Source organism: Piliocolobus tephrosceles, chromosome 9 (assembly GCF_002776525.5).
Source record: "Piliocolobus tephrosceles isolate RC106 chromosome 9, ASM277652v3, whole genome shotgun sequence".
Classification (NCBI taxonomy): domain Eukaryota; kingdom Metazoa; phylum Chordata; class Mammalia; order Primates; family Cercopithecidae; genus Piliocolobus; species Piliocolobus tephrosceles.
This window is the reverse complement of record NC_045442.1, coordinates 19,011,984-19,039,847: the sequence shown is the minus strand read 5'-3', so window position 1 is coordinate 19,039,847 and position 27,864 is coordinate 19,011,984. Positions and strand designations below refer to the sequence as shown.

General features: G+C 43.1%; 1 protein-coding gene across 2 annotated transcripts in view; it reads right to left on the bottom strand.

The window, feature by feature from the left end:
- The window catches only part of ABLIM1 (actin binding LIM protein 1), a 257,200-nt gene that overhangs the window by 162,129 nt on the left and 67,207 nt on the right, over nucleotides 1–27,864 (bottom strand). For both annotated transcript variants that reach the window (XM_023206652.2, XM_023206653.2), the window contains exon 2: nucleotides 12,531–12,665. In XM_023206652.2, coding sequence (XP_023062420.2) covers nucleotides 12,531–12,665 — 135 coding nt within the window. The remainder of the gene's footprint in view (nucleotides 1–12,530; nucleotides 12,666–27,864) is intronic.

The window sequence follows — 27,864 nt, the reverse complement described above, 5'->3', positions numbered from 1 at the left end:
GAGACTGAGGCAGGTAGATTACCTGAGGTCAGGAGTTTGAGACCGGCCTGGCCAGCAGAGTGAAACCCCATCTCTATTAAAAATACAAAAATTAGCTAGGCATGGCGGTGCGCACCTGTAATCCTAGCTACTTCAGAAGCTGAGGCATGAGAATTTCTTGAACTTCGGAGGCAGAGATTGCAGTGAGCCAAGATTACACCACTGCACTCCAGCCTGGGCAATAGAGTTAGACTCTGTCTCAAAAAAGAGACAGAGAGAGAGAGAGGGGGGCTTGGTATGTTGCCCAGGCTGGAGTGCAGTGGTTAACCACAGGTGCGATCATAGTCCATTATAGCCCTGAACTTCTGGGCTCACACGATCCTCCTGCCTCAGCCTCCTGAGTAGCTGGGATGACAAATGTGTGCCACCATGCCTGGCTCTTTCTTTTTTCTTTTTGTAGAGTTTGTTTTAAGTTAAGTGTTTTACAAAAGAGTCAAAAGGTTTTTAAAAATAAAGTTTATAAAGTAAAAATTACAGGGAGCTAAGGTTAATTTATTAGTAAAGAAAAACATTATAAATGTAGCATAGTTGATGTTTACAGTATTGATAAAGTCTACAGTAGTGTACAGTAATGTCCTAGGCCTTCACAGTCACTCCTCACTCACTCATTGATTCACACAGAGCAACTTAAGCCCTGCAAGCTCCATTCATGGTAAGTGCCCTATACTGGCGTACCATTTTTAATTTTTATACCATACTTTCACTATACCTGATCTATATTTAGATAAGTTTAGATACACAAATACTTACCATTGGGTTACAATTGCCTACAAAATTCAGTCCAGTAACACGCTATACAGCTTCACAGCCTAGGAGTAATAGGCTATACCATATGGCCTAGCCGTGCAGTAGGCTATACCAGCTAGGTTTGTGGAGGTACACTCTGTGATGTTCACACACAATAGAATGACCTAATGATGTGTCTCTTAGAACATATCCCCATTGTTGAGTGACATAAGATGTACTTACTTAAGAAGCTGGTTGAAAATGCTAGACCCCAATCACTGGAGGTGAGACGTCAGGAATGTGAATCATTAATCACTGTCTGGGTCACTCTGGGTTAGGTTCTTCTTGGTCCACACTTTATGAACTCTGTACTTAAACAGTTTTAGAAGTTTAACCCCTCTCCAATTAGCTTTTAAACTGTATACATAGTATTTCCTGATACATGAAATCTACTGAAGTTCTCCCTACTTCTCACTAAAGGTTCTGCTACTTGTGATGTGAACAAGGAGAAACCCAGGGTTTTAGGTAGTTTTAGTTCTGCAGGCATAGCAGAAAGGCTGTCACTGGTTCTGAGGCACACTATAAATACTCTCTCCTGGAAGGAAAGTGAGATCCACCCTGTGCCTTGCCCAGGCTTTTCATGGCAGATAGTGGGACACTGGGGACGTACAGGGAAAGGATGAAGAAGACACTTTAAAGGTACCCCCAAATGCCACTTCCATCACAGAGAAAAGCTACTCCAAGTCCTTCTGCATGGGTTTAATATGGACAAAAATTTTTAAGGTGCTTATTTCATTTGGTCTTCGTTGATCTTATCAAGGAACCCTCCTTTTGTGCTCTACCTCCCACTTGGTCTAGAACACCTCTCTAGACACCATCAAAACCCCTTCTCAGATTAAATGGAAGAAAACCATGGCCAAAATAGAGTCAACTCTTACATCACACTTTTCAAATTACAATACAAACTTCACTAATTCAATCTAAATGAGTGGCAGACCAATCTCACCGTAATAGTTCAACTGTTTGACTATATTTATGTAAGTGCAGTTTTTCTACTTGTCAATAGATGTCATGACTATAATATGGTAAAGTTGAGTCTGAAGACTACATTGAAAATGACCTCATCACTTCAGATGCAAATTCAAGCATGCCATCAGGATGGGCGTCTCTTGGAATTTCCCAATTTCACTCAGATACCACCTTCACTATTATTTACCATAGTTTTTATCTACCTCTTCTATTTCATTAATTTTTTTAAAAAATCAGTTTACCTTCAATAAATATAACTATTTAAAAAGGCAAATATATACCACTGTCATAAGTCAATAGCCAGTTATCATTTCCTCTATATATAATCTGTAAAAATAAACATTAAGCCAGGCGCAGTGGCTCACGTCTGTAATCCCAGCACTTTGGGAGGCCAAGGCAGGTAGATCACAAGGTCAGGAGATCGAGACAATCCTGGCTAACATGGTGAAACCCCATCTCTACTAAAAATACAAAAAATTAGCTGGGCGTGGCGGCGTGCACCTGTAGTCCCAGCTACTCGGGAGGCTGAGGCAGGAGAATGGCGTGAACCCAGGAGGCGGAGCTTGCAGTGAGCCGAGATTGTGCCACTGCACTCCAGCCTCGGTGACAGAGCAAGACTCCATCTCAAAAAAAATTAAATAAATAAATAATAAATGGTATAATTAAATTTGAGCTTTGATACCATTGTCTGATAAAATCCCTGGGCCTGAAAGCTGTTCTACCTTTGTTATAAAGATATTCTGCTTCATGAAATTAGAAGGATGAAAAAAGGATTAAAGAGAGAATACTTTCTCACTGTGTAAAAAATGCTGAGAACCACACAAAAAAATTCTTCCTTCTGATACTTAACAAAAATATTAACTGAAACCAAGTCTTAGTGACCTGGATTTAATAATTTATTAATTTGTAAAATAATTTAATAATTTGTAAATAACTATTTATAAATAGTACAGGTGGCATCTCTTATCTGAAATGCCTGAGACCAGAAGTATTTCAAACTTTGGATTTTTTTCAGATTTTGGAATATCTGCATTATATACTTCCTGGCTGAGCATCCTTGATTCAAATATCCGACATCCAAAACGCTCCCATGAGCACTTCCTTTGGGTGTTCTGTTAGCCCTCAAAAAGTTTTAGAGTTTTAGAGCATTTCAGATTTGAAATTTTTGGATTGGGGATATTCAACCCATATATCACTCAGTGATAAACATTTCAATCATACAAGTCAATAAATATTATTGAGTGCCTACTATAAGTTAGACTTTTTTCCTAAGAATTGCTAATACAAACTCCTTGCCCCACTGATGCCTACATTCTTGTCAGAGGACATAGGCAATAAACAAATAAGCCATACACAAATTATATATATAAATACATATATATGTGCACACACATACACAGATATATACACATATACATATCAGATGGTGTCAAGGATGGCCTCATTGATGTGACATTTGAGAAGAGACCCAAAGGAGGTATGGGAAGGCACCAGGCACACATATCCGAGTGAAGAGCTTATCAAAGCAAAGAAATAGTAAGTGCAAAGGTCCTGAGGCTATTTGGCGCTTGGTTTGTTTAAGAATGAACAGGAAGGATAGCAGAATTCAGCAGAGTGAACCAGGAAGAAAATGGTGGGAGATGAGCTCAGAGAGTAACAGTGGAGAAGGGATTTGAAGGTCAAATTGAGGTCTGTGGATTTCATTCCAAAAGATGAGAAGTTCTTGGGAAAGGTGAAAGGATCTGACCTTTTTTAAGGATCATCTTGGCTGCCGCATTGAAAATAAACCGAGGGAGAAGTGGGTGGGACTGCGGGTAAAGGCAGATGCAGAGAGACCTGCTAAAATTCTTAATCCAGGCAAGTGGTAATGGTGGCTTGGACCAGGGTGGTTATCTTTGAGATAATGATAAATGGTCAGATTTTGTACATACTATGAAGATGGGGCAATCAGGACTTGTTGATGGATTATTTGTGGCACAAGAGAGAAAAAGAGAAATTAAGAATGACTCCAAGGCTCTCAACCTGAGCAAGTGGAAGGAAAGTCTCAATATCTGCTGAAATTAGAAGGGTGGAGAAGAAGGTTGGGGTGGGTGTGGGGCTAGTAATCAGAGAGTTTGGTTTGAGATGTCTACTGGGAATGCTGAGAAGGCTGTTGAAGATACTAGTCTGGACTGCAGAGGAGAAGTACAGACTTGGGAACTGTCAGGGAACAGATGGTGCTTAAACCATGAGACTGGATGAGGTCACTAGCAAGTAGACAGGGAGAAGAGGTCTGAGCACGGGGCACTCAATGGTTTCAGGGCCAGGAGATAAGAAGAACCAGCAATATGAGCAGTGAAATCCTTATTTTAAAAATGATTGATGAAAATTTCAATTTTCTTCCTTCTTCGATAGTACAAACTCTCTCATAACCTTGGTTGTACTAATCATTTTCTTAGATAATTTGTTCTTCCTTGATAAAGCTCAGTGGACTTCAGCATGCCTTTCCTCAAGAAATAAGCATTCATAGACATGACCTTAGAGTTGTCAAGAACTGTAAAGAATCTGAGATTTTACCCTACTTGCAAGCTAACAAGTTCACCTGCTCCAGTATAATGGATACTGGCAGAACACATGAAACTCCTGGATCAGAAACAAAAGACTATTACAGCACAGCAGGCAGCATGACTTTTGTATTTGTTACTGGTTTCTCCATCCTCCCCAAATCCCTTGGGGCAACATTAGTAGGCTTGCTGGATGCTGCACTCTCAGTGGGTTTGTATAAGAGCTGAGGAACCCTGAGCTTAGGAAGCCCCACTCTTGTGTAATGAGTTGCAAGAAAACCTGCCCAATAATTCCTCCAGAGGCTGACATTATCTTTATTGTATTAGAGAGCAAACAAATCTGCCCTCGACTCTGGAGGGAAAGACTACTTCTATCTTCCAGGGCTGTTTGTTGTACAAACATCCTTGAAAAGATAATTCAAAACAAAAAGTTATCAGCACCTCAGCTCACAAGAGACTTGTGGATAATTATCTCCCAAGAAGAGTCAAAATCAGTAAGCAGTGTATTTTGGAAAGATTACAAGACCTTACTCTGCTCCAGTCTGGAATTCAAAACCTAAATGTTTTAAAAGCTAAATTATATTTATTTGACAAGATAACACTTCAACATGGCAACAAATTCAAAAGATAAAATACTCAGGATCAACCTTTACTAAACAAAGTGTGAAAGTGGGTTCCCACTTTCAATAAGAAGGGAGCACACTTATATCACACTTATGTTTCTCTCATTTTGGTTAACCTGCTTTATAATCAGTTTGTGAATGACTAAGATTCTCTAGATAGGAAATAAAAGGCTGAGTTCTGCTTCTGGAGAATGCAAGAAACTACTTCTATTTTTCTGGCATTTTATCAGTTTTCTAGTTGTGCCCCCAAATAACCCATATCCAGTCTGCCCCTGTGAGCCAGATGAGAAAGTTAAGGGTCTAAACCAGAGTGAAACTAAGCAGCAGCAACAGTTTAACCAAGAAGTGCCTGAGCATACGTTTCCTTACCTGTGGTATGTGCCAGGAAGGCTTGTAGCTCAGTCATCTGTGATAGATGCCTTTACTTGCACTCTTTCTTTTCAGAAGATAATGTTACTGTCTAGTAACCATTTGAAGACATACATCATAGTACAGCAATTGATAAATCTTTGTGACTAGCTATGCCATTAAAAACATTTACCAGGCTGGGTGCGGTGGCCCATGCCTGTAATCCCAGCCCTTTGGGAGGCCGAGGTAGGTGGATCACCTGAGGTCAGGAGTTCAAGACCAGCCTGGCCAACATGGTGAAACCCCATCTCTACTAAAAATACAAAAATTAGCTGGGCATGGTGACATGTGCCTGTAATCCCAGCTACTTGGGAGGCTGAGGCAGGGGAATCATTTGAACCTGGGAGGTGGAGGTTACAGTGAGCCAAAATTGTAACACTGCACTCCAGCCTGGGCAACAGAGTGAGACTCTGTCTCAAAACAAAACAAAACAAAACATTTACGAATAACCAAGTTCCAAATAAATATATGGCTATTGTTCATTCATTCATTCATTCACCTTATGAGTACCTGCCATGTCAGGCATTGTTGTAGGCACTGGGTTTACAGTGAACAAAACAGACAAAAATCTCTGCCCTCAAAGACCTTACTCTCTAGCAGAGGGTGAAGATAAATTAATACAATGTATTAAATGATGTAAAATAAAAAAGATAAGGCAGGGACATGTGATACAGGGAGTTGTTGAAATTTTATATATGGGACAGCCCAGGAAAGGATCACTGAAAACAGACAATTTAGCTGAACAATCTTCTTGATTCTCTGGGCAGTCTCCTTGGTCCTTGGTCTTTTCTAAATGGTTTAGAACTTTCTGGCAAAAAAAAAAAAAAAATAGATCTTGGTCCTTACCCTGAAAAATGCTCATGATAAACAACAATAATTATAATGAATTATAGATCAAAATAATGAACAAAATATATATGTATACTTAAAACGAACTACAATTCACATTTAAAGGGACACTTAGAAATGCCAGACAGTGCTAATTTGTCCTTTGTTAGAAGCAATTCCCCCAGAGAATAATCTGCACAAATACCAACACATTCAAATCCAAATAGAGATGAATGCTTCTCTTTTGTTTTCAGGTTTCTTATTCTCTAATACAGCGTAAAATACAACCATGATACAGACAAAGTAAAACATTAAAAACCTATCACTGGAACGACATGACAGAATGAACAGATCACATTAAAACAACTCCTTTAAGTTAGTGGGATGAAGGCTGTAATGCACAAGGATGCAAAACAAAGCGATTGAACACTGAAGATAGAATAGCTCCACTCAGAACCCTGCAGCCACGTTCTACTCCCACTGGGTTATTACAAGAAATACCATAAGCTTTTGGGATCTCCTTTTCATTTAATTACAGAATCCATCCATCAATTAAACCACTTTCTTCAGCTCATTACCAGCCCCGTACATTTTCTGAGGTGATAAATGGTAATTAGGTTCTCCTTCCTCCAGATGCTGGCATTTAGTATTCAGTTCCTGCCTTTTGCTCTTTCCCAGGGAAATTTCCACACAATTATATAGCTTCAGTCATTATCCACACGCCAAAGGCTTCCAAATTCTTCTTCCCAACATAGACCACTATCTCAGAGCCCTACTGGACTCTGGAGGTACCATGTTACTCAACCTCAATATACCCCAAACTGAACTCATCTTTCTCCAGCACTGCCCTGCAAGGTGCTTCTGTATTTCCTTAGTTGGTGGCAACTCCATCTATCTACCCAGGCAGCTCAGTTGGACACATGGGTCCCTCTTCACTCCTCCCATTCAGTCAGTCATCAAATTCTATCGACCCTAACTTTGTCTCTTAAATCTTCTATTTTCGATCACACCTGCTACTACCTTACACTATTTCCACCTGTGGCTCTCCCCAGCGCCATTCTATCTCCCCTGTGGCCCTCACGGCCTGCATGCTATGCGTCTCTCCATCACAGGACTTCTTACTTGGTCTCATAAATGTTGCTTACTTATATGTCTCTTTTAATACCCCAAGAGTTCTTTGACAACCTGGTACGTTGTCTCTATTATTAGCACTTAGCACAATGTCCTGCATGCAGTATGTGTTCAATTAACATTTAGTAAATGGGCTTGGTGTGGTGGCACGTGCCTGTAATCCCAGCTACTCAGGATCACTTGAGCTCAGGAGTTTGAGACTAGCCTGGGCAACACAGTGAGACCTCCCCCCACCATCTCAAAACAACCACAAAATAAAACATGTAGTAAATGGATGAGTAACTCATGAACCATCAGATCCCACAATGTCAGGCATTTTAGAAAGTGAGATGAGTTCACCAACACAATTTCTGCTCACCAATCCCTACCTTGTCACAGCTAAACCTGTGAAGTCACTGGGTCTGAAACTGACCTAAGTTTGTGCTATCAACTCTAATTCCTCCATCGCAACCCTTTCCCACCCTCAAATTTGTTTAGCTCTTGTGTAAAATGTTCAGTGTCCCCTTTCTCCCTTTTTTCAAAACCTATTTTTAGCAAAAAGAGTTCATCCTTGCTTTTCATTCCCAAAGGCATTTTACATTGTTGGCCTCTCTTTCTAGGAGAAATCAACCTCTGCCCCCACTCAAGAAATAGAAGGCTTTGTCTACAAGGTATATGTGTGAAGGAGAGGCAGGTGGGAGGGAGGGAAGGGAATTCCAGGGAGAAAGCTTAGCTGGACTCAAGGTCACAGTCAGAACTGGAATGTGCCTCCTGTGCACTCAGCCAGGTCTTGACCAAAAGCCCGGGCTTGTTTTGGCACATGCTCTCCACCCAAAATCCTCTGTCCTGGGACATCAGCTCAGTACCTGAACATCGCAACTCTAGGTGAAACAGGAAGAAAACGAAACTGTTGTTTTAGGACTTGGCTGCAATTGGGTCACTTGGGCTAGGAGGAAGACAGCATTCCTCAGGGAAAAGACTGCTATTTCTGCTGGGATTTGTAAGAAGTAAAGACGCCAAGGAAATTCAGTGTCCTGATCCGATTAGGATGGAGACAGAAGGGTCTTTGGAGAGAGAGCAAACCCTGTCAAGATGGTGCAGACAAGGTTTGGAATAAGTCTGAAAAATGGCCCTGGCTTGTACTTTCTGATCAATTTTCCCATAAACCTAAAACTGCTCTTGAATGAAGGAAAAAAATGAAAGAATGAAAGAAAAGAAGGAAAGGAAAGGAAGGGAAGGGAAGGAAGGAAAAGGAAAGGAATAGAATGGAATGAGAAGGGAAGAAAAGGAAAGGAAGAAAGAAAAGAAAAACAAAAAGAAAAGAAATGAAATGAAAAGAAAAGAAAAGGCTCTTGCTAATGAGAAATGTCTCATGTCAGAGATGGCCTGAGAATACGAGGGCAGTTGGTGCCTATTCTGTGCTGTGACCTCCCACCATTAGCCCAGACCTTAATTAAGTCTGCTGCTGAAAAGAGCTGCCTTGGGGTAGTGGTACTGTGGAAGAGGAGAGAGAGGAAAAATGTGTGGGATGAAGCAATGAAAAAGGCACAGCACTCAGAGGAGACCGAGACTTTGATACTGGCAAGAATTTGGAGTGAGGGAACCACAGGAATGCATACCTCGAAGAATCTTTAGAACTGTGCTGTCCAGTACAGTAGCCACTAAACACATGTGGCTACTGACTGTTTGAGATGTGTCTAGTCCAGGCCAGGCGCGGTGGCTCATGCCTGTAATCTCAGCACTTTGGGAGGCCAAGGTGGGCGGATCACCTGAGGTCAGGAGTTCAAGACCAGCCTGGTCAACATGGTAAAACCCTGTGTCTACAAATAATACAGAAAAAAATTAGCTGGGTGTGGTGTCACAACCCTGTAACCCCAGCTACTCGGGACGCTGAGGTAGGAGAATCGCTTGAACCTGGAAGGTGGAGGTTGCAGCGAGCCAAGATCACTCCATTGCACTCCAGCCCGGGTGACAAGAGTGAAACTCCATCTCAAAAAACAAAAGAATGTGCGGCCAGGTGCAGTGGCTGACGCCTGTAATCCCAGGGCTTTGGGAGGCTGAGGCAGGTGGATCACAAGGTCAAGAGATAGAGACCATCCTGGCCAACATAGTGAAAACTTGTCTCTACTGAAAAAAAAAAAAAAAATACAAAAATTAGCTGGGTGTGGAGGCACACACCTGTAGTCCCAGCTACTCAGGAGGCTGAGGCAGAAGAATCCCTTGAACATGGGAGGTGGAGGCTGCAGTGACCCAAGATCACGCCATTGCACTCCAGCCTGGCAACAGAGTGAGACTCTGTATCAAACAAATAAAACAAAGCAAAGCAAAAAAACAAAGACAAAAAGAAATGCGTCTAGTCTAAATTGAGATGTGTCAAGGTAGTATTAAAAAAAAAGAATGTCAAGTATCTCAATACTTTTTATATTACTTATTGAAATGATAATATTTTGGATAGGGTTAAATAAAACATATTAATGAAAACTAACTACACCTTTCCCTTTCAACCTTTTCAATATGGCTATTAGAATATTTAGAATTATACAAGTGGCTTGCATTCTTTAAAATTTATTTATTTTTTAAGTTTTGGGGTGCATGTGCAGGAAGTACAGGTTTGTCACACAGGAAAACGTGTGCCAGCTTACATGATATTTCTGCCTGAAGCACTTTACCCTTGCAAGACTCCTCACATTTATAACAGTGACGACAGTGCTGCTCTAGAATCTTGGGAAAAGTCACAGACTCCCTACAGTATAAGGCACGGGGAACCTAAACCACTTTCTCCAGATATTAAAGAAAAGGATGATTCCAGAACGTTGGGACACAAGAGAGTAGCCATTGCCAGATTAAGTGTGAGAAAATATAAATGTATAAGGATAGATGACTGACTCATTTATTTTAGTAACATTTTGTTAAATTGAAAAATAATTCCTACAAATAGCAAGTATTCTTAAAATGGAATTTAATTTAAACAAAAACTCGACTTTTCAAGAACACATTTATAGCATGAAACAAGATATATGATACAACTTTCTAAGATGAGGAATTTACATTTGGTCCTTAGAATTAAACTACAGGAGGAAGAAAAGCAAGGGAGCTTTCACCCCACGGGGGATAAATGAATGTCTCTTCTAACACCTCGATGTGTTGAACAGTGAGTGCCCAGATCTGAGTCTACTACTCCATGCTTTCAAGTAGAAATAGAAAATAGAGAGAGAGCTGGGCGTGGTGGCTCACACCTGTAATCCCAGCACTTTGGGATGCTGAGGCAGGAGAATCCCTTGAGATTAGGAGTCCAAGACCAGCCTGGCCAACATGATGAAACCCCGTCTCTACTAAAAAACAAAACAAAACAAAACAAAAAACCACAAAAATTAGCTGGGCATGGTGGCGGGTGCCTGTAATCCCAGCTACTTGGGAGGCTAAGCCAGGAGAATTGCTTGAACCCAGGAGGCAGAGGTTGCAGTGAGCTGAGATCACACCACTGCACTCTAGCCTGGAAACAGAGCGAGACTCCATCTCAAATAAATAAATAAATAATAAAATAGAATAAATAAAATAAAATATATACATGACTGCAGTCATTTATGGATTGTATTTATTTCACACCAAATCTACCCTTTGAATCATGTCGCAATAAATTTATGAGAAAAAATAAAAATACAATGCTGACTCCAAGTTAGCTAAACTGGATATAACCAGAAAACATTTTTTCTCTGACATACCCCCTAAGAAGCTCTAATTGGGGGGTCTATATTAATATACACTTATCTGGTATGTGGAATCTGCAAACTTCAGACCTGGGATGATGTAAGTTTCATATGGTCTAGTCTCTTTATTTCACAGATAAGGACACTGAGCCACAGAGAGACAAGTAACTTCTCCGCAATCAGCTGCTTAATGGCAAGGCAGGACTCAAGCCACACAACGTGACAGAACAGCACCCTGGGTGTGACCTTGATATTTCCTCATGGCCAACTTGGGTTGGGTGAAAACTGGGGTTTATCATACTTACTCACAGGGGTTTTCAGGAGGATTAAATAATCCCTCTCTGAGATGTGGACACGGCATTTGTAACGCACATCATGCATTGCGCATTGAGCTCATTTGAGGCAGTTAAGCTCATACCCTCCCCTCTTTCCACCTTCTTGCCCTAGCTACATACTAGCATTCTTTCTCCTGAAAACTTTACCTTCAGTGTAAGGAACAGCTGTGGACTCCAGGAAAGCGCTCCCTCCTCCTTTATTCATGTATTTCGTGGTCACTAGGAAGACTGGAATCTGCCTGAGAGCCCCCCTGGCCGTGGATGGATGGCTTAGGATGACAATGCTGAGTCTTTGTGACGTAAGACACTCAAAACAAAACACAGTTTCCAGAAATGAAAGTGCTTACCACAGGCAGGGCATAGGAATGAGGGTGCTTACCCCAGGCAGGGTACAGAGTAAATTTACAGAGTGCTCTCCAAGTCTCCTCTGCCTTCCTTCTCTGACATCCTTGAACCCCATCTTGAGCTACCCGGACATGCCCTCAGCCCAAGTAACCTATTTATCAAACAAACACACAAAACCATTCTTCTTCCTTTTCTTCCCCAGTTGGCCACGCCCTGGCTCTGAAATAACAGGTTGGCGTATTTCATACAAAGATGCCAATCTTTGTAAACCCCAAAAGGTAGGCTTGTTAATGGAAATCAACACCAAACTGGTAGCTTCTTGGATAGGAGGTCTTTTTCTGCTTGGAGGTCTCCCGAGTGTTCTTGCTTAATTCTCACTTCTCAATACTCACACACACACACACACACACACACACACACACACACAGAGGAGCCAGTGACTTGGCACCCAATCTTGCAAGTTTTCCAGGCCTCCTATAACTAATGGATATTGGGACAAGCTACTTTGTAGTAGGAGTTCCTCATTTCAGAGAAAAAGAAAAAGAAGGCAAAAACCACAGAAGTGTATTTTTACTGCTCTTTCTCAGTGTTAGTCCCTTCTTCCAGGAGAAGGGACCTCAGTGAGCACCCAAAGGCCCACGAACCACTGGTTTTAGCAGGACTCGTTCTCATCCTAGAGTCTAACTGAATCCCAAACTGGCAGTAAATGATGTCAGGGCTTCTCAGGGCATTCACTTATCATCCAGTGACCCGATGTGGAGTTAAGGGGATGGGCTGGACCCAAGGCAAGCCCTGACCATGGCATGCCACTGAGCCACGAAGCTGGAGGCACCATACCTTTGCAGGTGAAACACTTGATGTGGAAATGTTTGGTCTGGACCCGAAGCACTTCACCCTTGCAAGGCTCCCCACATTTATGGCAGTGAATGACAGGCTTCTCTGATGGGTGGTGAGGGTCCTGAGGGTGCGCCACTGAAAGAAAATCAACAAAAGATCCAGGTGAGTAGAGACCATTCCTGCAAAAGGGGTCATCATGGTATCTCTGTAATTTTGGTGTCAAATGAATCACAGAGATTGATTCGACAGGGTGAATGGAGCAGCCCCTCCAAGCCATAATTCTGGAGACACAAAGACCCATAAGACAGTCGTGGCTTTAACAGTCCAGGGGAGAAAACACCAGGCGTGTTCCTCAGTGGAGCCTGCTGTCTTCTCCCTTCCTCCCAAACTTCTGTGGGATGACATCATTGAACTATTGAATACACAATCTTGCTTAGTTCAATATTTTGTAATGTGGATTTGTAATATGTCTTTATATTGGTTTAGAAGGCACCTTCAGCAGGAGTTCACTGTGGACTGTCAGTCCTCGAAGATGGGGACTATTTCTTAAAGTTTATCCTTTTTGTCTCACCAGTTGTATTTCTCCCTCCTTCTCCCAGCTTCTTGGGACATAGCAGAATATTCAGGTACCAAAGGTGCTCAGTACATGTTTCTTTACTCATTAATTAGTGTGTGCTGGACAGTTTCTAGCCTGCTTTACCAGAGGGTCATTCTTGATCATAAATGGCAACTCATCCAATCTGTTGCAGGCCTATGATGAGCCTACCATTATGTGCATAGTGTCTGACACACACACTGCAGGCAGTAAATTTTTGAAAAATAAACTAGGAACAACATGGATCTCTCTGAACCTCAGTTTCCTTTCCCATAAAACAAGGAGGATTGGCCCAGGGGATTTATAGGGTCTTTTCAGACCCTAACATCACGTGATGGGGCTTACAAGGATACTAAGAGAATACTAAAAGAATACTCATAGTTTCCAGAGTGTGGCCTTCAGAGACTAGAAGTTACTGTGACTGCCCAGCGCTGGGACTGGGATGTACAGCCTCCCCTTTACAAAGGCCTGGAGATAGGGCAGTGAGGGGACACTTGTGGCTTTGAGCTCACCAAGAGTTTTCATCTAACTTGCAGTTTCTCCAGCTAGAGAATGCAGATAGGCAGTGTTTGCTACCAAATTCCCTTTTTGATGTGGAGCCTCAGAAGCAGGAACATCATGGTGATATATAAAAACATACTCCTTAAGGAATGACATGAGCAAGAATGACATGAGCAAGGAATGACATGGGACAAGAACATTGAACCTAAAATTAATCAACCAACACAAAGATGATTTTTCTCTCCAAAGGTAAAACCAGGTTGAGCAGGGGGTAGATGTGGGCAGATATTGCTGAAACTCAGTTTAGAAAACACCTTACAACAAGGAGCTCGCTGTATACCACAATATAATAGTTCACTGTTTCTCTCAGACCTCAGCAGTGTTCTCATTTTGCCTGGCAAGAGTTTGAACAAGATAGTCCAAATAATCCATTACTGGCTAACTTCTGAGAAACAAGGTTCTTCTTGTGAGATTCTGACTAGGAGCAGGTGTAGTTTCAGGTGGAACACCTGATCTGTGTTCTCTGCAATGGACACTGGGAATGGCCACAAAGATACCAAGGTTGCAATTCACCTGCAATTCCATATCTACCCCCTGGGATCTTTCTTGAAAACCTGTATTTACAACATAACTCAGTTATTATCTAAAGGAATTAAGGAGGGATATGCTCTCAAGATCTCTAAACAATGACTGACTTTTATCAAGGCCAAAAAACCTATCCCTTGCACATTAAAAAAAAAGTTTCCTTGGCTGGGTGTGGTGGCTCACGCCTGTAATCCCAGCGCTTTGGGAGGCCCAGGTGGGCGGATCACCTGAGGTCAGGAGTTCGAGACCAGCCTGGCTAACATGGTGAAACCCGGTCTCTACTAAAAATACAAACATTAGTCGGGCGTGGTGGCTGGTGCCTGTAATCCCAGCTACTCAGGAGGCTGAGGCAGGAGAATCGCTTGAATACGGGAGGCAGAGGTTGCAGTGAGCCGAGATCACACCATTGCACTCCAGCCTGGAGGACAAGAGCGAGTCTTTGTCTCAAAAAAAAAAAAAAAAAAAAGTTTTCCTTAAAAATATCTGCTTTAAGTCCTTGTGTTTTTTAATTCCTGCTTCCTATAAGAAAGAAGACAAGTGGTATTTATTGGCATCTACTAAATGCCACACATAATGCAGGGTGTTTACATAAGCCACTTTATTTCACCCTCACCACCTCTGTCTCTCAGTGAAGTGAGTAATACTGTTACCATTTGACAGTTGACAGATAAGGAAACAGAGCCGCAGAGAAGTTGAACAACCTGCCCAAGAAGCAGAGGAAGCTGAAAGATCCACACCCAGGCCTTTCTGACTGCCAAGTTCATGCTCCTTCCATGAAGTTTGTAAAAATCAGAAAATTGTTGTAAGTCAAAAATAATTATTATTTATAAGTATTATTATTATACCTTTAATTTATACGGCAAGTTCAAGTGCCGTTCTAAAAGCAGCAGCTAGGGCTTGGCTTGTAAAGGGCACACACGTAGCAATAAAGTTTTTGATCACTGAGCATGGCACCCAGGTGGTAACACCCAAGGCAACTGTATGAATCCTCCTGATCAGAACCTTCTGTACCATGTATTAAAAAGGCAGGTTCTTCAGCTCCAGTGACTAGGCGTGGGAGTCAGGCATCTACCTTTTTAGTAAACTACTCGGGTGATTCTTACGCATACTCCAATTTAAGAGCTATTTCCCTTTAGAATTCAGACAATATGAATATACCAGCTACAGAGAAGAGCTAGAATTTCAAAAGTAATTCAAAAGACCATCCTCTTCAGCAACAATATGAGAACATAGTGAATCTCTTGACTATACAGGAGAATGCATTTTTGGATAAGAAAATGCACTGCAGTTTTTCTTGACACTTGAATTTCTTATTGCTAAGCAAGGCAGTCATGCTGAGTAATGATGAGGGAAGGAAAATATCGTTTCATTTCTTGGCTTTTCTCTATGTCCAAATAAAGGAGCCACTGCCAATGCTGGCACCAGCTACCAAGGTCAGAACTGGGATCAGTGTCTGCATTTTGCAAGTTTCCCTTTGGAAATATACATTACACCACAAAGTCCTCCATGCCCAGAGATGACTTGCTTCGCTTTCACCCAGAGACTAGACTGTGTTTAGTTGCCTTTCCTTCATACAACAGCCTAGGCAGACACATCAGAACCACCCATTTGTAAAGAATTCGGCTTTTCTTACTAGAGAAGGACAGAATCCAAAGACCAAAAGAGAGTCGGTTCTTATTTCATCCCAACTCAAGTCAGTGTCAAGAAAGGAATCTCTCTCCTTTTCAAAAATGAATAAAGAGGTCAACTTTATATAATTGTCTTTGACAGTCTGGTTATTACCAAATGTATGTTTGTTGACTCGATGTTACAATTTTGAAATATGCTGCGTCATTTCCAATACAGACATGACATTGGTTCTGCACTTCCCCTTATCTGCCAACTGGCTCTGCTGCAAATTTTTACTTGACTGTTCCATCTTTCAAGGCTCAAGTGGTCCCTACTTATTTTACTGATAGGGAAACTGAAGAGCAAAGAGTTTACATTCCTTGCCCAAAGTCATCAGGAGTTACTGGCAGAGGCACACTTAGCACTCAGGCTCCCAGTCCTTTCCACTCTACCAAGTAGTCAATGATTTACCCTGGAACTTGAGCAGACACAGTTCAAACCTTCCATGGCTCATCATTTTTGTTGCCTAAATAAGGATTGTACAACGAAAAACCGAGAGCATGGCTGCACACTCTCTGAACAATGAGGAAATACCTACAAAGAGCCAAGAGTCTACCTGCCTGAAAAAGTAATGGGATTCCTCCACTGCAGAATACCCAGTTTGGAGGAATTCTCACTACTCAGCTAAAGCAGTCGATTGCACCGCTTACTGAGGAGTTTCACACTGTCTTTCAGAGTCAAGCAAAGCAGATCAGCCCTGTCTCTGAACTCCAGTACAGGACAGAAAGCAAAAATGCCACTTTCGATGTGTTACTTTTGGAATGTCTATTAACGATCTCAGGCAATGAGACTGGGAGAATGAGACCATTGAAGAAATCCCAGTAACCTTCAGTGCAGTCAAGCAGAGGCCATGACAGATCATAAGAGGAAGTCCACAAAGCTAAGCAGAATCCCTCTTTCAAATCCAGAACTAGTCTCATCTTGCCCAAGCTACCTTTTTCTGGGGAACAGACTGTGGAACTAGACTGCCAGAAACAGAACATCTGGGAAAGCACATTTGAAATAAAAATCTCCTTAGCAGGTAAATATCACAAACCTGTGACAGAGTACTTTCTGTGTGTGTGTGTGTGTGTGTGACAGAGTCTTGCTCTGTCACCAGGCTGGAGTGCAGTGGTGCGATGTCAGCTCATTGCAACCTCTGCCTCCTGGATTCAAGCAATTCTTCTGCCTCAGTCTCCCTAGTAGCTGGGACTATAGGCGCACACCACCATGCCCAGCTAATTTTTGTATTTTTAGTAGAGACGGAGTTTCCCCATGTTGGCCAGGATAGTCTCGATCTCTTGACCTTGTGATCCACCCACCTCGGCCTCCCAAAGTGCTGGGATTACAGGCATAAGCCACCGCGCCCGGCCCAGAATACTCTTAGTTACAGCTTGCTCTGGGTCATCTGAAATATTCAGTATATCACAGGTAACATACATATTCTCCCTCTCAAGCCCCCTTCCTTCCTCATTGCACCATCACTCCCTAACCCATAAGCCTTTGGAACAACACAGTGCTTGATGGCTTCCAAAACCCTTTCCTCTGCTCTGTCTCATTTCTCTCTCACAGGAGTTCTCAGGTAGGAAGAACAGGTACCGTCAACCCTTCTTAGAAACAGACAAACTGAGGCTCAGAGGAATGAAATGACTCACCCAAGGTGGCGCAGCCAAGAAATAAAGAGTTGGCGGCAACCTAGTGCGGTGACTTCTAACCCAGTCCTCTTTATACCAGAATAATCCCCTAATCACCAGTGCTTCAACCTGATTCTACCCTCTCTTTCATTTCCCACCAAATTTTGTCCACCCTCACATCCCCTGTGCCTTATCCCTTTTCTTACCCCATGAACCCAGGCCCTCAACTCCTTTTTCTTGGATTGCTGAAAATTTCCCACGCCCTGGCTTTTTTTTTTTTTTTTTCCGAGACTGAGTTTTGCTCTGTCACCAGGCCGGAGTGCAGTGGTGCCATCTCGGCTCACTGCAATCTCTACCTCCCGGGTTCAAGCGATTCTCCTGCCTCAGCCTCCCAAGTAGCTGGGACTACAGGCACGCACCACCATGCTCAGCTAATTTTTGTATTTTAGTAGAGACAGGGTTTCACCATGTTGGCCAGGATGGTCTCGATCTCCTGACCTCGGGATCTACCCGGCTCTGCCTCCCAAAGTGTTGGGATTACAGGTGTGAGCCACCACACCTGGCCCCTGGCTCTTTTCTCCAAATGCAACCAGCAAAGTGTATTCTACCCAGGGAGGTGCAGCCTAACTCCCCACTCCTTAAGTGTGGGCTGTACATAGTGACCTCCTCCCATAGGGTACAGTGTGGATAGGAAGAAAAAAACGACTAACTTACAATAGAGAAATCTGACAGACAATACCTCAGCCACGTGAGCAAGGTAAACATCAACAGTGGTAAGTCACGTTGACAGAATGTACCTTTGATATGATGTGATGAAAATAGGCACTTTGCCTCTGGGGTCTTCCTCCCAAAAACAAAACAAAAAAAACAAAACCCATAATCCTTATGAAATTATGAGAAAAATCCCAAATATCCCAAATGGAGGGACATTCTACAAAACAAAAACACCTGACAACTACTCTTCAAAATTGTAAAGATCATAAAAAACAAAGAATGTCTGAGAAATGATCACAGCCAAGAGGAGCCTACGGAGATGTGATGACTAAACGTAATGTGGGATCCTGGATGGGATCCCAGAACAAAGAAAGAACATTAGGTAAAAACTACGGAAATCTGAATAGTGTGGTAGTGTGGCCTTTAGTTTACAACAGTGTGCCAATACGGTCCGGTAACTATAACAAATGTATTATACCAATGCAAAATGTTACTAACAGGGAAAACCAAGTGTTGAGTATATAGTAAATACCTGTATTATCTTCTCAATTTTTTTTATTTGTCTAAAATGGTTTTAAGAAAATAAAGTTTATAAGCTGGGCACGGTGGCTCATGCCTGTAATCCCAGCACTTTGGGAGGCCAAGGTGGGCGGATCATTTAAGGTCAGGAGTTCAAGACCAGCCTGGCCAACATGGTAAAACCCCATCTCTACTAAAATACAAAAAGTAGCTGGGCATGGTGGCATGCACCTGTAGTCCCAGCTACTCGAGAGGCTGAAGCAGGAGAATTGTTTGAACCCAGGAGGCAGAGGTTTCAGTGAGCTGAGATTGTGCCATTGCACTCCAGCCTGGGAGACAAGAGCAAAAGTCTATCTCCAAAAAATTAAATAAATAAAATAAAATAAAGCTTATTTTAAAAAGAAAAACAAAGGCCGGGCACGATGGCTCACACCTGTAATCTCAGCACTTTGGGAGGCTGGGGTGGGCAGATCAGCTGAGGTCAGGAGTTCCAAACCAGCCTGGCCAACATGGCAAAACTCTGTCTCTATTAAAAATACAAAAATTAGCTGGGTGTGGTGGCAGGTGCCTATAATCCCAGCTACTTGGGAGGCTGAGACAGGAGATTCGCTTGAACCCAGGAGGCGGAGGTGGCAGTGAACCAAGATCACGCCACTGCACTCCAGCCTGGGTGAGACTCAGCCTCAGAAAAAATTAAAATAATAATTTAAAAAAAAGAAAAAGAACAACAACAGAAGTTCCAAATAGCTCTCTCAGTCCCAACTCCTCAAGCTTAAAGTTCTCCACCTAACTTCAGAGATCTTCAATAACATGGCTCATGTCTGCTTTTTAGGTGTCTAGGAAGTAACCACCTCTATTGAGTACTTATCCCTGTGCTAAGTGATTTGATCGCAGACAGTCTGACTCTGGAGACCAAGCACTAAAATACTCTACTATTTATTTGTATTAATTTATAAATCTCCCTTGAGCAAGGCCTTCTGACCACTTCCCGGTCTAGCATCTTCACTCCCATTATAACTTCCCTTCCTGTGGTTTCTCTTCTCCTCATCTGTTCAAATCAAACTTGACCCATATGGTGTAGCCCAGGTCCTGGTACTTCCCTGAAGCTTACATGCTGGCTTAGATTGATAAAATATTTCCTTCTCCTCCATGTCCTCCAGCACTGAATATCTGTACTATTACCAATGTTTCTCTTGGTTTGTGTTTCTTTTGCTTTTACTTCACAATCCTGGCTCTACAAAACTGCAAGCTCAATGGTCAGTTCCTCCAAATGTCTGAAATAGTTCTGATTTCAAATATCAAATAGCCTGAGTTGTCATCTCTGTACTTCTCAGTTCAATGTTGGGATTAGGGAAAATAGGGTTACCACCTAATAACACTATAGGGGCATCTCCCATGTGAAGGTCCAGGGTCCTGAACTTCTGACGTTTGCAATAAATCATTCCAGAACACTATTACATTATTATAACAAGTAAAATGTACTGAATATTTAACGATGTTCCAGGCACTATAACAATTAATTGCTACTCACAATCAAAATAACTGCGTCACGATTACCGTATGGGAGACTGTTGCACAATTCCCGTTTTGCAGAGGAGGAAACCAAGGCTAAGAAGAGTTAAAAACTTTGTCCAAGAAAATGTAGCTAAGAAGAAACAGTTTTACTCTGGCCACATTTGGAAGCACTGTGTAGGGGATTTCCACAGGAAAAAAATTATCTAGCATAGAAGGAAATCAAGGTGGTCTAATGTCCTCACTAGGCCCTGGGTGCATGGCTCAGAATTGGTCAACGCCCAGCTGCGTCATCATTCCAAAAGCAACACCTGCTAGTCAATATGCAGATGAGAAACAATGCTTGAAGTACAAACAGAAATTCTTCCAGGCTGCAGCCATTTATGGCAGAAGAACACGTACAGAGTCAGGGTGAGATTGCAAGGAAACACGACCTGCCACTGGGAGGACCCTCTCGGCCACCTCCAGCCTGAGCTGAGGCCTGGATTGGAAATCTCTCTCTGGTTGAGACTGGTCTGGATTTGCAATCCTAAAATGCTCCTCTGTATGGTAAGGTTGATTTCTGCTTAGAGACAGGAGTCCTATTCTCATGGCAGTCTACGTTGGAGAGACTGCTTCATTACCTAGAATACTTTCTCTGCTTCTACCCCATTGGTTCCCACTACAGTGTAAACACATATCACAGAGATGTGCGCTCTCCCACCTCCTACTCCCTTTCTTTGTGCTAGACCAGCACCAGTATTGAGCCCAGAAAACAAGAAACTCAACAGTTTAAATAAATGCATAGAGTGCTTAATTTGCAGTTTACCTAAAGGCCCATTTCCTGCTGTGGCAAGTGGTAGTTACTTGAAGCTACACACACAGTTACCCTGTCATTAGTTGTCCAAAACGATCCTTCTCTTAAACTGGCTTCCAAGACCTCATTTTCTTACACCATGTGAGTTTGGTAAACAGAATTATTCATTGGCACAAACAGTCCTGGGGGATGGGCAGTATGGTGGTGGGCTTCCCTGCCACCTGTGGCTTTCACCAGTTAAGATACCCTGATACTGGCTGGGCGCGGTGGCTCAAGTCTGTCATCTCAGCACTTTGGGAGGCCCAGGTAGGCAGATCATGAGGTCAGGAGTTGGAAACCAGCCTGGCCAACGTGGTGAAATCCCGTTTATACTACAACTACAAAAAAATTAGCCAGATGTGGTGGCATGCACCTGTAATCCCAGCTACTGAGGAGACTGGGGCAGGAGAACCACTTGAACCTGGGAGGCAGAGGCTGCAGTAAGCTGAGATCGTGCCACCATACTCCAGCCTGGGGACAGAGCAAGACTCCATCTCAAAAAAAAAAAAAAAAAAAAAAAAGAAAGAAAGAAAAGATACCCTGATACTTGGCCAGGCATGGTGGCTCATGCCTGTAATCCCAACACTTTGGGAGGCCAAAGCAGCGGATCACCTGAGGTTGGGAGCTCAAGAAGAGCCTGGCCAACATGGTGAAACCCATCTCTACTAAAAATACAAAAATTAGCCAGGCGTGATGGCGAGCACCTGTAATCCCAGCTTCTAGAGAGGCTGAGGCAGGAGAATTACTTGAACCCAATTGGCAGAGGTTGCAGTCAGCTGAGATCACACCACTGCACACCAGCCTGGGCAACAGAGCGATACTCTGCCTAGAAAAAAAAAAAGTCTGATACTTCTGATACTTGATTTGCCTTTTCCATGGCTACGTGATAGGTCCTTGTTATTCTTCCAAACATAAAAGATGCTGTCAGCAACCGTCAGCTGAACTCTTGATTACAGAAACAGCCTCTGCTCAAATCCAGTTAATCTGATTCCCCCAAGGCAAAGAGGTACTAGGATTATCGTAATTCAGCCAGGAAATTTCCTCCTTATAAATCACTTGGCGCACTTGCCCTAATGTGTTACACCTGCCTTCTCCATGTGACGATTAATCTCAGAAAGGGATTTTAAAATCGGCTTGGTGCCTTTTCCTCCTCCTCCTAAAAGCATGACTCCTTTGACACACCTTTTGATTGAGATGACTCACTGAAATGACACCCTTCTTTGACCTCTCCTAGTCTTTCTCTGACCATGTTCAACCATTTGTCTACAGCTCCCCCTTCTCTCTCTAATTGCAATTAGAAGGGACCTCGGAGTAGGGGACTGGATTCCCAGTCCTGCCTTTCCTGACACATGCCTCAACTTTCCTGAGACTGTAAAAGGGGCCAAGAATACATGCCCGACCTTCCAGTGTGGTAGCAGAGACAGTGTGAGGCCATATCCTCCTAGGATCCTGCTATGGTTTCAATGTCCCCTCCAAAATCATGTTGAAATTTCCTTGCTATTGTAAACATTAAGAGGGGAACCGTCAAGAGGTGATTCGTCACAAAGGCTCTGCCCTCATGAACGGATTAGTGCCGTCACAGCAGGAGTGAAGGAGTTATCACAGGAGCAGGTTGCTGATAAAAGGATAAAGTTCAGTCCCTATCCTGGCTCTCACACCCTAGTTTGCCCTTCTGCCTCCATCATGGGATAATGCAACAAGAAAGCCCTTGCCAGATACAAATGTCTTGACCTTGGACTTCCCAGCCTCAGGAACCATAAGAAATAAATTCTGTTTCTTTATAAATTACCCAATCTGTGATATTCTGTTCTAGCAACACAATATGGACTAAGGCAGAGCCCCACAGCCTCAGCCTGGCACACAGATGCCCATGTCAGCTGAATGTCAGGAAAGACTGTCACTAACCTGTATGAGCAGGAATTTCTGAAGCATTACAAAAATCCCTTTGGAAATTTGATTGAACCTTTTAAGGTCATCCAGGGATCTCAAATTATCCCTGTGCCAGCAGTTCTACTTAGAAATGAATCCAGCCTAACAAACGGGCATTGGCTTCAGTCTGAACTCTGCTGGCAGAACATCACATCTTTATGGACCACGAGAGAGCCACATCCATCCTGATTCTGAGAGTGGGAGGGATTGTGGTCCCACCTGAGCCATTTACAGAAATACAAGAGAGAGGGTCAGAGTCTATTAGCATGTGGCCTAGGGTCTTGAGACAGGGTTTAGTTTAAGCATGGTACCACCATTACCTTCTACCCTCTAATTCCAAATCCAGACACCTCCGAGGAATTTGAAAAACAAAAGCCAAAAACCAAAGAACTAAGATATTGATTGAGGTGTCTCTGCGGCACAAATCCGTTTGTCTCCAGCACAGGCAGTCTCCCAGCTGTCCTTCCCTTTTCTTTCTGGCTGCTTCTACTTGCAGGACATACTCAAGATCATTAAGTAGTTAAAAACAGCATTTCAAACAAACTAATGAAAAAAGCTAATATATGTGTGGCACTTCACAATTTATAAAAGGTATTCAAAGATAATAACTCCGTGATCCTATCAACCCCAATTATACTGGTTCTACAGATATAGAAATTGGACTTCGAAAATCTTAAGGGGGTTTCTGGGGAGAAGAAAATAAAATTTTAAAGGATTCACCCTTGCAGTGGAGACTATGCCCAGCCCTTCCCAACTGTATGGTTGACTTCACCTTGGCAGCTTGAAATTGGCTGCAGTGGAAGCATTTACACCATGGAAATTGGCGAACTTTATAAATCAGGGCTTTCCTCTCCCTGCCCTCTGGAGAGCTGGTTGTTAAACATTTACCTGCACATCATTGTGCCCAAGGTTATACTGCTTCCAAATCGCAGAGTGAAGCTTTTCATTCAAGTGCTTATAAATTTCAGAAACAAGAATGTGAACCGTTTCTGAAAAGGCGCTCTTGTTCTTGCATTGTGAACAAAGACACAAACCCGCCCTCACCTGGGTCTCTCCAGTGTCTGCACACCCACTGGGATATGAAAGCATGAGACCTGTGTTCACAGCATCCAATGTGCAATGTCAGACATGATACTACACATTCTAGAACTACTCTCCAGACACCTAGGTTCCTGACTCCTCCCAGACCTGAACTTCAGGCTCATTCAACCTCTCTGTATGACCTACTTTTGCTGGGTGTAACCTCTGCAAGAAAATGCAAACACATATAATCTACACCTGTCACCTTGCTAGGTATTCTTCTATTCATCCAGGTGACAGGGAGCATAACCCTGGTGGTTGATCATTCTCTTACTTACCTTCAGAACGGCCTCTGCTTGAGTGGAGAATAAAAGATCATCTACCAAAGTTTAACAAAGCACTTCGTGAAGACTATTGCTTGAAAAGAAAAAATATGTTAAAGTCCAACATGGGACTGGGAGGAGAAGGGAGAGGAAGAAAAAATTTTTAAATCCCTCCGTGGAACTCCTAAATGTAACCTTCCAACTCTTGGAAAATAGGCCGGACGTGGTGGCTCATGCCTGTACTCCCAGCACTTTGGGAGGCCAAAGCACGTGGATCACCTGAGGTCAGGAGTTCCAGGCCAGTCTGGCCAACACGGCGAAACCCAGTCTCTACTAAAAATCCAAAAATTAGCCGGGTATGGTGGCACACACCAGTAATCCCAGCTACTGGGGTGGATGAGACAGGAGAATCGCTTGAACCCGGGAGGCGGAGGTTGCAGTGAGCCGAGATTGCACCACTCACACCTTATTAATGAATGCAATTCTCCCCACTAAAGTATTAGACATATTTTTCACCAACACGTCCCCACTCCAACAAATGTCCTCAATATCATTTAATCTCTGCTACCTTTTTAGGAAAGAGCCTATGAGAAGACATATAAAAAATCTGAATGAGATGCCATCAGACCAGTGCCCCACTCCCATGGGAGTTTTCACAAACACAACTTGCCTAGAGGAATGTCAACACCAGTGTCAGCACCAGAGATTTGCCGGAAAATTAGAAACATTAGGATATGCCTATAAGTAATTAATCCCTCACTAAAATAAGGCACTAGGAAGGATTCAGGGCACAGCTATGAAAAACACAAGTGTGGGCCAAGCATGGTGGCTCACGTCTGTAATCCCAGCACTTTGAGAGGCTGAGGTGGATGGATCACCTGAGGTCAGGAGTTCAAGACCAGCCTGACCAACATGGACAAACCCCGTCTCTACTAAAAATACAAAATTAGCCGGGCATGGTGGCGTCTGCTTGTAATCCCAGCTACTTGGGAGGCTGAGACAGGAGAATCGCTTGAACCCAGAAGGCACAGATTTCAGTGAGCTGAGATTGTGCCATTGCACTCCAGTCTGGGCAACAAGAGTGAAACTCCATCTCAAAAAAAGAAAGAAGAAAGAAAGAAAAACACGAAACAGTGTGGACTGTCAACTCATGTGTTCAATCCCTTTGCCGTGCAACAACTAGAATGATCTTTTAAGAGCATAATATAAACAGATCACTCCACTAATCCTTCTCTCACTCCCCTGTGGAAGATGCCCTCTGGCCCCACCACCTCTTCCAGCCTCTTCTCACACTCTCTCCACATCCTCCCAAGTTCTGGCTCTTGCTGCTTCCAGATCTCCAGGCATACTTTTCCCTGCCCAGAAGTCTCTTCTCCAGCTGTTTGCGAGCCCAGCTCCCTCTCCTCCTTCTGGTCGTACCCTCAAGCTTCTAGGTCACCTCTTCTGAGACTTCTCCCTGAACTATCTCATTAAAGCCAGTCTGCCTGAGACCCCCACCTCGGTTTCCTCTCTTTATATTTACCATAGTCTAAACATTCTATTTCTTTTTTCTTTTCCGTCTTCTCCATTACAAGGTAACTGCCATTGTATTCCCAGGGTCTGGCACAGTTGTGGGCACAAAGTCAGCACTCTATAAATGCATGTTCAATATGTTCATGTTTTGAATACCAGCCTGGCTTTCTGTCTCTTTTCCAGAGCAACAGTCTTTGTGTGAAATTGAAAGTCGGAAAAATACCTTGGGTTCACCAACAGTATCTACTATCAGTTAGGTAATTTGAATGATGTCAATACCACTCAACGATGACAAAAGATAAAAGACTCATTTAAGTCTCTGACTCAGGAAGAAAAAAAAAAAAACAGCTGAAGGAAGGAGCTGATGGACCAGTCTCAAACCAACCCTGGCTAAGTTCTCTGAATGAGAGCCACACAACAAAGCACAATTTCCAGCTGACCTGACCTGCAGGGAGGAGTTTGGGTGGCCCCAGAGCCTTGGCAAAGCTAAGTGGCATGTCCCCAGAACAGGACATGATGAGTAGAACAGCCAGCAGGGACTGCTGCAGAGCAGGTGGGCAGCTTCCTCCAGTGGGCTTCCTGAGCACACATGGCTTCCAGCCTCAAACACTTTGCAACTGTTCATATGATGCCAACACATTCCTGCATCAAAGCATCATTAGCCACCTCATTTCATTCCACAACAAAAAGACCGGTGTCGTTAGCTCACTTGCCCAAGGGATCTGGGCACCGAAAACCCAACAGGTCAAGTTCCTTGGTGAATTTCTATCACTGCACAGTAGAGCTTACTGGTCACAGGAAGCCACTGATGTGGTCCCGGAGTACTTGTGGCATAACAAAGGTGACAAAGTGTTGCTCTACTTGAGGCAAACTGGAAGACATTGTCCAGTGGAAAGGGGTGGACCCTCCTGGGTTCCTCTACTCACCTATCTCAGCTCTACTTACTTTCCAGGGTCCCCAAACTAATCTGTTACTAAACTCCATCTCATTGGACACATTGCCCTGATTTTACTCAGTCAAAAGGAATGATAGTAGTAACAGAAGGAATAGCAACTACTGAGCTATGTGCTGGGAGGCGATGGGTGACCAGGCATTGTTTTAAATGCTTTATGTGGATTAATTGATTCAATTTTCAAGATAACCCTATTAATTGGTACTATTATTGCCCTTATTTTCTGATGAGGAAACTCAGGCAACAGGAGGTTAAGTGACTTGCCCAAGGTGGCATAATTAGTAAACAGGTGAGCTGGATTCGAACCCATGAAGACTGGTTGCCAGGCTCCCATTCACAATTAGTAAAGAGGCGAGCCGGATTCGAACCCATGAAGACTGGTTGCAAAGCTCCCATTCACAATTAGTAAACAGGCGATCTGGATTCGAACCCATGAAGACTGGTTGCAAAGCTCCCATTTATAAACATGACTTACTTTTTAGGCAAACCTATAAAATCCTGAAGCTTTAAGGAATAATTTTACAAAGCCACCAAGGCAACTGAAGGACAACTGTACCACAAGGGGCAAGTGAGAAAGAGAAGGATATCTACTATAGGAAAGGGCGTTCAGCCTCTGAAAATCCTAGCCAAAGGCAGTTGAACGCTGTCTCTCCTTCTGGTTACAAATTTAATTCTCACTACCTCTTTTTTTTTTTTTTTTTTGAGATGGAGTTTTGCTCTTGTTGCCCAGGCTGGAGTGCAAGGCACGATCTTGGCTCACTGCAACCTCTACCTCCCGTGTTCAAGCCATTCTCCTGCCTCAGGCTCCCAACAGGTACATGCCAACACGTCTGGCTAATTTTTTTTTTTTTTTTTGTATTTTTAGTAGAGACAGGGTTTTGCTACATTGGCCAGGCTGGTCTCAAACTCTTGACCTCAGGTGATCCACCCACCTAGACCTCCCAAAGTGCCGGGATTACAGGCGTGAGTCACTGTGCCCAGCCTCTCACCACCTACTTCTTAGTCCTGTTTTATCCGCAAGGGACCTCGGGCCATTCCTTCAGATCTGGGCTGTGC